Here is a 13,757-nt window from a genome sequence, read left to right as displayed (position 1 = left end):
TTCTTACTTTGTCTGTAACTTAAATAGCCAGATTTTATGCATATTTGGTATAAATGAGCATGCAAATAAAGGTGCACCAAAAAAAGTCACCTAGAGCTTCAATAAGCAGCTGTAAAAAAAAACTAACTGGGAACTGCACAACCCCAAGTGCTACACAATAGCCGCAAGTGCTGAATGGGCAATACTGAATGATGTTCAAAATGCTAAACAGAGGAAAGCCTTCTGGTTTACTATGGTGACAATGTCACTGAAGCATCACACTGCCTATGCTGCCTGACATGAACAGGCACAGAAATGAGCCAAAAAGTTCTACACAGCTTTCCCTTTGGTACATACCTGAGGACAAACTAATGAGTTTTAGACTTCAGGTACATTTGGGGCACTATCTGATGTCATTTCCCCAGTTCCAAACGTTTCCCTACCTCCTTTTACCCCATAGCAGTTGAGTAGAAATGCAATTTTACCCATGCCCATGAAACATTCTTTGTGACTGAAAATATGAAAGGCCTTCAAAAAACAAATCAAAATTTGCATTAGTTTGGAACATTTAGAATAAACTAGAATATATTTAGAATAAACCAAACCAGGTTGGAAGAGACCTTCAAGATCATCGCGTCCAACCCATCAACCAATCCAACCCAACTAAACAACTAACCCATGGCACCAAGCACCCCATCAAGTCTCCTCCTGAACACCTCCAATGACGGTGACTCCACCACCTCCCTGGGCAGCCCATTCCAATGGGCAATCACTCTCTCTGTATAGAACTTCTTCCTAACATCCAACCTGAACCTCCCCTGGTGCAGCCTGAGACTGTGTCCTCTCTTTTCTGAGTGATTCTTCAAAAAGGACTAATTTGTAGTCACATTAGGGCTGGCCCTTTTTTACTGTTTGGAGCCCTGGCTTTAGAATTCTTTTGCAAGAGATTTATTTATCCAGGGTATCTTAAAAAGATTCAGTGATGACTCAGTCTAATTCTTCATCTCATCCTCCCCCGACAGGTCTTGGAGCTATTAATTACCAGGAAAGGTTAGCCCTACACTGTGAAATATTAGGGTATCTGATCTCCTTCTCTGGTGACACTAAACAGGAATTAGGAGTTACTTGCTTTCAGCCTAATTACAAATGTCGCGTTTCAAACGCAGGTATAATTTGATGATCAAAGTTCCTGTTTCCAAGCAGAGGCTCAATGTTCTCATATTATGCAATGAAGAACGGAGCACACGGACAAATTAGGTAAGGCACTGTTTCAGCAGGCTTATCTAATAATTTCTCAGTATTAAGAACACTTCCAGAGTTCCAAGATTAACACTTCTAAACTTCAGAAACCTAGGGTACTTTGTTTGCTTGCGATACTATAAGCAAAAAAGATACTGCTCAAATAACTGCTATTAGATTTGGCAGCTCCTACCAGGCACTGAACCTCAGAGACCGGCCACACATGTTCTAAATACACCTTCTGATTTTTGTGACACTGATTTAATTATGGATAAGATTTTTCTTTATTACTGTGTTCTCTTTCCTCCCTTTACAAAGCCTCGAGAAGGAACAGAACCACTATTAGCATGAATCAGCCCATGGCTTTGAATGTGTGGTTCTCATAACCTCAGGATGAGCTCCAGGGAAATGTATGGGGAGGGAAATGGGAGCCTTTACTAGATCTTGGCAGCAGAAAATTCTGCAGTTTCATTGTCTTAATGATGATGACATCCTGGCCTCTCCCACCAGGTGTCACTGCGAAGTCACAGAAGAGGAGCTGTTGGTGATCACATAAATACAGGCAGAATGAAGATTAATAAGGCATAGAAGTCATCGCTCCTCCTCTTGATCCTCAGCTAAAAATAAAGCACAGCAACACTGCTGTGCATTAGGCTTAACAGAGCAGAGTATCAGTTTTAAATGATGGATACATATAGCTCATGTTGTGTAAGAGTTTTAAATGTGTTGTGTGAGCTGGGGCTGGTGCCTGCCTGCCAGATGTGGTTCTCGTTGACGTAAGGCTGAGCTGTCTAGATGACTTGTCACAGACACAGTGTCAGGACTAAGTCTGGAATAGGGATGCTCGCTTTGAGATGGTCTTTAGAGACTTACATTGTTTCTGACAGTGACACGAGATGAGAGAGAAACTCACAGGCAATTATTCCTTTTGCAACCAGAGCCCCTAAATGCCGAAAATGTGATCTGCAGACCAATAGCTTCTAAGAACTACTTACAGATCTGAGGACACATGCAGCAAAACACAAAGAAACTTCTCAGTTTCATGCTGTATGGGTGGCATAGCCCCACCAACAGGTGAAAATCCTTCTTTCCCTTCCTGCAGTGTTGCATCCTGCTCCATGAATTCTAGGCAGCTAAGATGTTAATAAATTAAGTAGCTCTCCATAGGTCATGTACCTCTATATGTGAACATGGACATGCTCAAAAGGCCCCTGTCCTGCTCAGTCATGTCAAGGGTCCCTGAATTACCCCACTGGGGTGTCCCTGGTTGGCAGCAGCAGTGTGGAGGGAGATCCTCTTGCCCCATTCCCCAGGATTTAGCATCACACAATCCCATATTCAATGAGCTTCCAAACTGCAACACAGGGACCACACAACCTTCTGACTTATCAGGATTACACAGTGACCTTTGGCAGAGGCCCTCACTGCCACCTTTCTTACAGCATTCAGAGTCTCTCCCTTGGTAGAAAGTGAATAGAATAGAATAGAATAGAATAGAATAGAATAGAATAGAATAGAATAGAATAGAATAGAATAGAATAGAATAGAATAGAATAGAATAGACCTGACCAGACCAGACCAGACCAGACCAGACCAGACCAGGTCAGGTCAGGTTGGAAGAGACCTTCGAGATCATTGTGTCCAACCCATCATCCAACACCATCTAATCAATTAAACCATGGCACCAAGCACCCCATCAAGTCTCCTCCAAAACACCTCCTGTGATGGTGACTCCACCACCTCTCCAGGCAGCCCATTCCAATGGCCAATTTCTCTCTCTATGAAGAATTTCTTCCTAACATCCAGTCTAAACCTCCCTTGGTGCAGCTTGAGACACTGTCCTCTTATTCTGGTGCTGGTTGCCTGGGAGAAGAGACCAGCTCTGTCTACAACCTCCCTTCAGGTAGTCATTGACAGCAATAAGGTCTCCCCTGAGCCTCCTCTTCTCCAGGCTAAGCAATCCCATCTCCCTCAGCCTCTCCTCATAGGGCTTGTGCTCCAAAGCCCTCAGCAGCTTTGAAGATACAGGCTTCATTTCTGTTGAAGAGTGCTCTAACAAAGTGCTTAAACAAAACTAATTTTACCTGCATTTTACTTTTTAAAATATAGATTACCTTTATTAAAGTACTATCTACCTATGTATATAAAGAATGTAGAAATACTTTAATCCAATCACTTTGAAAGTACTTTGTGCTCTACCTCCCCTTGCTTGAAAATTAGCTTTAGCATTCATTATTGCTAAACATATCCTCAAACCAACAATGATCATTGAGCAAACTGAATTATAAACCACTCTTTGCTGATGCTATGCATTTAAATGCTTAGCTGGTTTTAGCTGCAGAACTTCAAACCCTCTTTTATAGGATATCACTCCATTTTAGTATAAGCATCTATCATGCATAGGTCTGAAAATGTCAAGTCAGACTATGAAAACATTGTCAATGCTTATTTTAGTAATAAAAGCCATGTTTAATCTATGCTTTCATGTTACAGTAATCTATGTATCAATCTATAACCCTCCAGCTAAATGCACTAAGTAGATTAAGCTCTGATTGATTTGAAATGTTTTTTCACTATATTATCAAAAGTCTACAGATCAGCATAAATACCTCGAAGAAAATTTTTTCCCCTTTGGCAGATTTACAAAAGCAGAGCTTAACTTGAATTGAAATGAACTTCTGTATTTTTCCAGGGCAAAAAGCCTGTCAAATCAACTCTAGATCTGCTCTGCTTTTGGACTTACTAAAAACCCATGATTAATAGTACAGTGCATCTATTCTGTTGTGACAAAAGCAATCATGTTACGAAGAAAAGCGTTCCCTCTAAGCCTACCGTTCATACCAAGTGTCAAGAACAACCCCAAACAGTGGCGCTGCCGGCACTGCCATCTGCATAGTGCTGGGCAAACAGCTCTTGGACAGGGTGGGGGGAAGCTTTCTTGGTGTGCTCTTGCTGATTATTATAAACTGCCTTACTCAGAAAATGAAGAATTTTATTACTTTTATTTATTGTGGGTTTTTTTTTCAACTGCTTTTAGGGAAAGTGAGAAGCAGGTCCTGAGCTGTCACAGAAACAGCGTGGGCACTGTGAGGAGGTTTGGCTGCCGCTGCCGGAGGTGGTAAACTTCAGCAACAAAAAGAACACATGAGGGAAGAGAAGTGTGCTGAACTTGCTGTGATCCTGTGAAGCTGCATTTCTCGCAGCTTCTTTGCAGATTATCTGCTGGAGGGAGATGCACAGATGGAACAAGATGTCTACATATGCTCAGTGCTCATCTCAGTTGCTTGCTGAGATGGCAGCAGTGCAAACAAACATGGGGCTGAGCATCCCACTCAGCTCTCTCAGGAAGATGGAGAAGACACATTTATAAACATCATTGGGCAAGGGGGAAGAGGAAAACTAGCTTTGAGGTGGTAAATTTCAAACTTTTCCCAGATTCCAGTATGGTAAATTTAGATGTAAAATATTTGAGACAATTTGTAAAGATAAAGGGGTCAGTCACAGTGTATGGGCAGAGAAGCTCAGCTGCTGCTAGAGTAAAACTTCAACTTCACTGACATCGATGCCTGAATTCCCATGGACTCCAGTGGGGAGATATTTGTTTCCCAGTGATCCTTATCTATTTACCATCATACAGTACCCAGATTCTTCGGTGATTCCACTTCATCCTTCTATGAATACAGAGAGCTGACAGCTGAACACTGTAGATCCATCTGATCCCATGGCCCCTCAGCTTGTTCAAGAATCTCCCATGAAACCTCAGTCCTGACTCCTATCACAGGCACACCTCCCTGAGAACTACATGAGTGACACAGAGCAAGAGAAGGAGTTCCACTCACACAGTCCAGCTCAGGATTTGATTTTGGATTCCTCATCCCCTTACATGGAAACATTTATATCTGAGGTTTTCCTGTAGGTCCATCTACACCTTGCTTGTGAAGTAAGAGAAGCTTTGATTTCAATATAAGCTATAGCTCGACACAAAGTGACATTTCCAAAGCGATGCTATATCCAGACTTAGTAACCTGGCTTGGTATAGCCACACTGTATTTGATCACACATTCCTTATCCCAGTATGCTAACCTAAAGCTAACAAGATAGTTCATTATCAAGGATGAACCTGAAAGTCAATGCCAGATATTGCCTGAGCAATCCTGCAACTGAACGAAAAACCATGTCAGCAAAACAAGGGTCAGCACAGCCTTACCAACATGCTTGGAGTTCACTGGCTTGACAAACTCCTCTCAGCATGGTTCCCTGTGTGAGACTCTACAAGAAGACCTTATGTACTAAATGATGTTTAGCAGCAAAAGACAAGTACCAGTGCACACATCTGACCTACAAACAGGCCTGCCCACGGCTTCAACAACAAGTTAAGAAAATAAAGAGAACAGTAAAGAAAATAAGCAGGTTGTAGCTTCTTAGCCAGTCGTCTGGCTACAATGTGCTTCACTAGGAGGACATTCACTTGCAAGCATTCTGTGGCACAATGTAAAGGTATATTTAAATATTAAAAGTGATCTAAGCCATTATCAGATTTCTCCACCGATGTGCTTGAGAGGTTTGGGCACTTATTTATGGGACCAACTTCTCTGAGAGTGGCAAACAAAATGATTAATTTCAATCCCCTCATAGTGGAGTCCAACAGCCCCAATTTAGCTGTGATCCAGAGTAATTTAAGGAATGATTCATATATTTACATGAGTTAATTTGTGAATGGCATTTCACAGCCCATTCTGTTCCATTAAGCCTCAAAGAACTAGGAGCAGCCAACAGGGCACAGCTGATAGATGTATCTGGACACTTCTTTCTATAGAGGTAAGAAAAGCTTGGGAGAGCTTTGGGATCTGCAGGAGAAAGCATGACTAGATAGAATAGCACAGAACAGAATAGACTAGACAAGGTTGGAAGAGATCTTCAAGATCATCATGTCCAACCCATCATCCAACATCATCTAATCAACTAAACCATGGCACCAAGCATCCCATCCAGTCTCCTCCTAAACACCTCCAGATGGGAAATGTGTCACAGGAAAGAGACACTGTTGACTCCCAAACCCATGAGCCTTGTGAACAAAAATCTGCTGGTAGCAATAGCCAGCAACAGAGAGGGCTGCATGTTGTGTGCACCCAGTAAATTAATAGCTTAAACGTTTGTAACATCCTCCAAGAGGACTGGGGATGACTGGGATCTTTTTCTAAGCTGATGAGCATGTGAGGTTATCTTGCAAGCACGTTCTCACAAATATCTGAAGGGCCATTTGGCAGCTGAAAGGACTAAAGTAAACCAGTGCCTCACTGATGACCTACTGCCATAGCAGGCCCATTTTCAAGAGAAATAAGCCAATTACTGTGAGGACCCCTCTACTTTCTGAAAATATTTAAGTAGCCAGATCTGGACAGCTTCCAGAGCCCACCTAGTGGTGGAAACAATCATGTAAAATAGTTTCTTTGCTCCCTCCTTTAAAAGAAAACCCTTTCCCCTGCCCATTTCTGTCCTTTTCTGTGATTTGAAACCTGGCACGTCTATGAGTGATTGCAGGTGCCATTAAATAATGAAGCAGCTCTGTTCATTAAAGCTTGGTGATTTATTACCTTCGGGCTAAGGGAAAGAAAAACAGCCTGAAAGCAGAATTCTTACATCATTTCAGATCATTTCCAGTCTGGCACTTCGGACAACGGTTAGAAAATCAGCTTTTTTTGCTCCATGGTCTACAAGTCCTCAGAACTACAACATTGAACATCAAACTCCAGCCAGTTCTGTCAACCTAGACCACAACTTAAACTCATAATAACTGCTGCCCTAAATGTTGTGTCCTACCTTCATACAGCCAGTCGCTGAGCCCATTGAAGATCACACCTTCCTTTCCTGTGGAGACCACTCGGATGGCTTGCTTCCCCACATGTGCACAGTAGTAGATGTTGTTCTCAAAGATAAATATCTGATTTGAAGGGGGAAAGAAAAAGGTAACAGCATTAAGCAGTGGCTCAGTTACAAGATGTTGCACTTTGCTTTAAGAATATTTGGCAGTACAAACCCACACATCACATTTTTATAGTGTCTTTTATCAAAAAAAGGGATTTTTCTATAGCTTGCTTGCAATGCCATCAGCTAATACAAAGGTGCTAATTTACAACAAACTGAAGTCTTGGTTCTTTGATACAAGCTTTATTTTTCTTGCTCCTGTCTTCATTTCAGAGATTGAACAGTGCTGTTAAGGAACATGAAACGAAGAATGCCATTGCTCAGGATTTTGGGAAGGTGGTCCAGGACACAGCAGCAGTTTGCAGACCTGATGGTGATGCCATGTGGTGAGTGAACTAGCTACTGGCAACTGCTTCATGCTTGTTCCCAGCTGCTCTTTAAAACACAGCTGGCAACCTATTACATAAATCTGAATCCAGTTTTTAATGTGGATCCAACAAGACAATATGTGCTATCAAGCAGGGACTGTGACTGCAGCGTGTTGGGCAACAAGGCACAAGGAGGTTGGTGTTTTGGCTGAGGAGCAGGTGGACACGCTCCAAGGACACAAAGGGGTGTGCTAGACCTCCTGCCTTGTCCCAGTTCCCAAGACACCTTCCTACAGGAATCAGGGTGGCTTCACCACTCTCTCAGTGAAGAACTTCTTCCTCTCGTCCAGTCTGAATCTCCCCACCTCCAGCTTCATTCCATTCCCCCTAGTCCTATCACTACCTGAGATCCTAAGAAGTCCCTCCCCAGCCTTCTTGTAGGCCCCCTTCAGATACTGGAAGGCCACAATAAGGTCATCTTGGAGCCTTCTCTTCTCCAGACTGAACAGCCCCAACTCTTTCAGTCTGTCCTCATAGGAGAGGTGCTCCAGCCCTCTGCTCATCCTCATGGCCCTTCTCTGGACACCTTCCGGCACATCCATGTCCCTCTTGTAATAGGGGCTCCAGAACTGGACGCAGTACTCCAGGTGGGGTCTCACCAGAGCTGAGTAGAGGGGGAGAATCACCTTCCTTGACCTGCTGGCCACACTTCCCTTGATGCAGCCCAGGATCTGATTGTACTGTATTAAATTTTAAAGGAATTTACAGCAAAAATAAAGAAGACAGATTGACAACCTGCTCCTGCCCTTTGCTTTGTAAAGCACTGCAATGCTTTCTGTCTTCACTGTTTTGTCTCTCAAAGCCTCACTGCACTAATAAGGCTGCGTGAGGTACCAGGCAGCTGCAATGGAAAAATAATCTAGTGCTCTGACTCCAAACTGTCTCCCATAAAATTCTGAACCAAACTGCAGCACCTCATAGAGAATTTAAAATTATCCTGCTAACTACAGTGCCTTGTACCCTAAAAATGTCACCCATCATCAAGATAAAAGATAACTGAAGCAGCGCAAGGAAGATTTCTGTGTAATGTATCTTATAAATTAAGGAAAAGCTTTTGAACTCCTGTTATACATCAAAGAGAAATGTCTTTGGATTACTTTGCATTCTGAGCTAGAAAGTTATTTGAAGATATTATGAGTTACCTATACAATATTTTTCTACTGTTTTGGTTTTGCGACATCAAAGCAGTGCTTCCCACCAAATGATCACAATCCCTTCGGTTAATTAGAGGATAAGAAGTCTTAGTAAAGAAAAACAATGTATGGACATCACTTTCACATTATTTTATGCTTGCTTTTCATAGTTCTAGGCTAATGTAAAATGACACTGAAAGGGGTCAAGCTCAGACTCAAAATTCCTGGTGTCTTCTCTTTCTGAGCATGTCTTTACCCTTGACATCCTTGTAATATATACACCTTTTTTATCACAGACAGCCCATAAAGTCCAACACTGAGCATGACCAATGGCAGGGAAAATAAATCTGTGCTACATCAGGAAGGTATCCCCACACTGAATATCATGTCTGTTTTCATTATGACACATTCAATGCAGAGGAAGGAGAAGATAATCTGAAAGGAGTCGGAAGAATGGAAACATCCATACCTAGACTGAAAAACCTGACATTGCCATGGGTAAAGGATGTTTTCACCCTTTCATTTCTATAGAACAGAGGGGAAATCAGTCAAACCTAAAAAAAAAAAAGGTTTTTAAAAGTGGATACAAAAAAAATTTCCGAATGAAATCAGAATAAAAGTGTGGAACTCCTTGCCACACAATGTAACAAAAGACAAGAACTTCATTCTCTTCTTGCTGGATGCTGTAATAGATGCTCAAAAGATGAAATACTTAACAAAGGTAAGTGGAACAAGCAGGAGAATGAAGATTAAGTTTGAATTCTCTTTTTAAATGCATTCACTTAATACCATGGTAACAAAAATCAATGGGGACTTTTTGCTGTTGGCTTTACTTGGCTCAGGATGCCACCTGGAACTTTCAACACAAGAGAGAACCCCTTTATACTCAGGACCAACACACCACTAACCCATGTGAGCTGGGGAAACAAAAAAATCTCTGCCTGTTTGGAGTTTGTCTTAGAACTGATTAATTCAAATTACTTGGCCTCCTTCTGTGACACAAATAATAGAGGGAAAAAAATACTAGAATGGTTGAGCCACAAGCCTGAGACAGGAAGAGACCTTTAAGTCTGAGATTAAGCATTTATATGGCAAGATAAATTTGTACAGTAAGATAATGCATACACTAACAGTGAAATACACTTAATTCACTTAAACCATACCTGAGCCTTAACAAGGATGATTGATTTAAAGGGGATTCATTTTATGTGGTTTTGGAACCGTTTAAAGGCTTCTGAAGCAATGACCTCTACCTAACTGACCCAGAGTGATATAAAATAATTATGCTGCAGTAATTAAAATATTGGTACTTTTAAATGGACTCATTTATAGGCCTCTTCAGAAATCTAATGAAAATAATCTTTTCAGAACCACTGCAAAGGTCACAGTGACCAAGTATTTCGAGCAGATGAATACCACACCTGCTTTTACAGTCGTTCAACCCATCTCCTTTCCAGCCAAAGCGGTGAATGAAGTTCCTATTTCTTCACAGACTGAGAAGAAATACATTCATATGCATTAATCTGCATTTTTACTGCTTCTATTTATTTTCAGCTGTAGAGTGGCATTCTAAGTTTATGTTCTCTTTACCCCATCATTTCTAACATGTATAGCCTGTCAACTAAATGAGCGACATCACTCAAATTTAGCATCTCCCAGCATAAAGCTAATGCCTGGATGCTCATTATTTTAAATTATTAGCACATTGCAGAGGCTTGAATGTTTCCTACACAGTAGAAGGCAGTCTTCCACATTTCAAGGCTAGCTCAGAGGATTTGACTACGAGAGAGTAGTTGACATGGGAAAGTTGATCGGTTAACACGGAGAGTGTGGTCAATAAGAACAGGCACAAAGTCTGGCCTTGACTCTCTTTTGAATTCTAAATCAGTCCAAACTACCTTGGAGGCTGGAAAACACAGCCACAAAATGGAAGATTCAGTGCATGGGGAAATCTAACTATAAATCATTATGCCACTCTCTCTTCGTCCAACATAATACACTGAATTGCTTTCTGGTCTTACAGTTTAGCCTGGAGGAGACCCAGGGCAGACTTTATTGCTGTCTACAACTACCTCATGGGAGGTTGTAGGCAGGTGGGGGTTGGTCTCTTCTCCCAGGCATCCAGCACCAGGACAAGAGGACACAGTCTCAAGCTGCACCAGGGAAGGTTTAGGCTGGATGGAGGAAGAAGTTCTTCATAGAAAGAGTTATTGGCCATTGGAATGGGCTGCCTGGGGAGGTGGTGGAGTCACCATCACTGGAGGTGTTTAGGAAAAGACTTGATGGGGTGCTTGTTGCCGTGGGTTAGTTGGTTAGATAGTGTTGGATGATAGGTTGGACTCCATCTCAAAAGTCTCTTCCAACCTGGTTAATTCTATTCTATTTTAAATTAAAGCCTTATTTTATCTTTTTGTTGTGCAGAAGTCTGCTTTTGTTTTGCTGCTAAACAAGTTTACCTGAGGGTATACTCTGTAGAATAAGCTTAATAATAGATTGGTTTTATAATTCCATGTATCTCTCAGAAATGTTTATATTTATTTTTCAGAACTAGTAAAAATTACCTGTGTAAAGGTAATTGTCCATGGACTTCACTGTTATAGATGCTGAACAAATGCACAGAAAACACAGCCCCTAACAGATGTGAGACAGGAGTGAGAAAATGTGAGACAAAGCCCTGCAGACACCAAGGTCAGTGAACAAGGAGGGGGAGGAGGTGCTTCAGGCAGCAGAGCGGAGACAAGCATGGTGATGCAGGTTGTTCCCCTGCAGCCTGTGGAGATGTGCAGCGAAGGAAATTGCAACCCCTGGGGAGCCCAAGCTGGAGCAGGCTTCTGGTGGGACCTTCAGCCTGTGAAGAGGAGTCCATGCAGGAACAGCATTTTTGGCAGTATCTGTAGCAGGAGCCATGGCGTATCTACATGGAAGCAGGTAGCGGAAAGCTGCAGCCTATGGGAAGGACTCACATTGGAGAAAGTCCTGAAGGACTGTCTCCTGTGGGTAGGACTCCATGTTGGAGCAGAGAAAGAGCATGAGGTGGAAAGAGTGCAGAGATGAAGTCTAATGGATGGACCACAACCCCGTTCCCCGTTGCTCAGAGAGAGGACACAGAGACATCAGGAGTGAAGAGCCTGAGAAGAAGGGAGGGATGAGGAGAATGGAAGGTGGGTTTAGTTTTGTTTTGTTTCTCACTATCCCAGTCTATTACAATTAATTGGCAATAAATGAAATTAATTTCCCCAAGCAGCCTCTGTTTGCTCATGATGGTAATTGCTGAGTGATCTTGCTGTCTTTATCAGAGAGCCCTTCTAGAGCCTATTCGTTTTTCCACTGCCATCTGAAACCTGGAAGCCGAGGGCTGTGAAAACAAGAAACTGCAGAGAGAAAGAAAGATTCCCCACAGTTTTGTCCAAGTTAAAACTTGTCCTTACTACACAGAATTAGCATGCCCATCCATGTTCACTCAGCATCTTGAAGCAGACATGATAATTGTGCTTTCCCTCTGGGACATCAAGGAAATCTGATGAGCACTGTACCGCAAAGGTCTCGGCATTTTCCTGTTACCATTCTTACATCAGCTGCAGCAGAAAAATGTGTGATCAATTCAATATCAGTTCTAAAGCTTGTTGCTGATTGACTATGCATTATTTAATGAATACTCTGACAATTTCTTCTTTTGAACCTCATAAAATGCAAACTTTGATGTTCAAATAGCTTCCATTAATGCATTCTCTCATGAGTGTTGTTCTTATTGCGTGTGACATGATTATGCCAACTCTTATCAGTTCTTCAGAAAAGGTAATAAACCCATATATTGCTCCTCACCAGTGAGCTTACATAATAAGAGTGAGGATTTTAATTAGATTTTTATTGTGGCCATTTAAATGTAGCTTGATAGCAGGTGGGGAAAAAAAGGCATGAGACAAAAGCTTCAAAATATTTTCATTCTCTCCATCAAATGGTTCATGCTCACAATTTAGGAAAGAGACAGGTGACAATTAGGATGGAGGAGTGAGACAAAGAGTGTTTAAATCAACCTCTTTTTTTCCTGTGCAAAACCAAAATGTCATTATTAAAACCAGTGATGAACTGATGAAACTTCTCCACAAGGTCAACACGCTGCAGAGAATGACATCTTGATAAATTATTGACAGAAAAGGCTACAGTTTCAGGGTTTTAGACCAAGATTTATCTTTGCTTTAATTTAAAGTAAGAAGATAACTCCTTACCAAGCCAAGGATTTAGAAGACATGGCAGTTGCTGAAGGTATGCAACAAACAGATAAAGCTTACTTGAATTCAACTTTACCATGCCCAGAGATGGGCGGTGGTGGCATTTAGACCAAAGTGAGGACCCTGCCAGTTTAAAAATGATTCTGCAGGAAGGCAGAAGGTCTTCAGAGACAATGCAAAATTCACATCAACATGAAATGCACTGTAGGAGTAATGACTGAATTCTATGATCCCAAACTTTTTTTTTCCTTTTAAGTTAGGCACAGAGGACAGTTTTTATCATGTCTCTCCTATCTTAAATCCTTAAGGGCCTTAATATTCTTCTCAGGTTTCTACCAGCTTCTCTGCATTTTTGACATTGCATCGTTACAAACGCTGTGCATTTCCATCTGTATTCAGTGAGTAGGCTAGCCCACAACATGTGCAGATTCTAATCACACCTAGAGCCTACTAGAGTCCAGGCAAATAAGCAATTAGCATGATTCTGGAGATTTACAAATATATATTTCAAGGGGGAAAAAAAATATCATAGTATCATTCAGGATTGGAAGGGACCACAAGGATCATCTAGTTCCAACCCCCCTGCCATGGGCAGGGACACCCCACACTAGATCAGGCTGGACAGAGTCTCATCCAGCCTGGGCTTAAACACCTCCAGGGACGGGGCCTCGACCACTTCCGTGGACAACCCATTCCATGGTTTCACCACTCTCATGGTGAAGAACCTCCTCCTCACATCTAGCCTGAATCTCCCCACCTCCAGCTTCATTCCATTCCCCCTAGTCCTATCACTACCTGAGAGCCTGAGAAGACCTTCCCCAGCC

At 42.0% G+C, this 13,757-nt stretch overlaps 1 protein-coding gene across 3 annotated transcripts in view; it reads right to left on the bottom strand.

The window, feature by feature from the left end:
- Positions 1-13,757, bottom strand: part of DPP6 (dipeptidyl peptidase like 6) — a 527,947-nt gene that overhangs the window by 78,038 nt on the left and 436,152 nt on the right. For all 3 annotated transcript variants that reach the window (XM_068145994.1, XM_068145993.1, XM_068145995.1), the window contains exon 8: positions 7,039-7,159. In XM_068145994.1, the coding sequence (XP_068002095.1) occupies positions 7,039-7,159 (121 nt within the window). The remainder of the gene's footprint in view (positions 1-7,038; positions 7,160-13,757) is intronic.

The sequence above is a fragment of the Melanerpes formicivorus genome, unplaced genomic scaffold, assembly GCF_026170545.1.
Source record: "Melanerpes formicivorus ecotype bairdi unplaced genomic scaffold, bMelFor1.0.p_v2 SCAF_13, whole genome shotgun sequence".
NCBI classification, from domain to species: Eukaryota; Metazoa; Chordata; class Aves; order Piciformes; family Picidae; genus Melanerpes; species Melanerpes formicivorus.
This window is presented reverse-complemented; position numbering and strand designations above follow the sequence as displayed.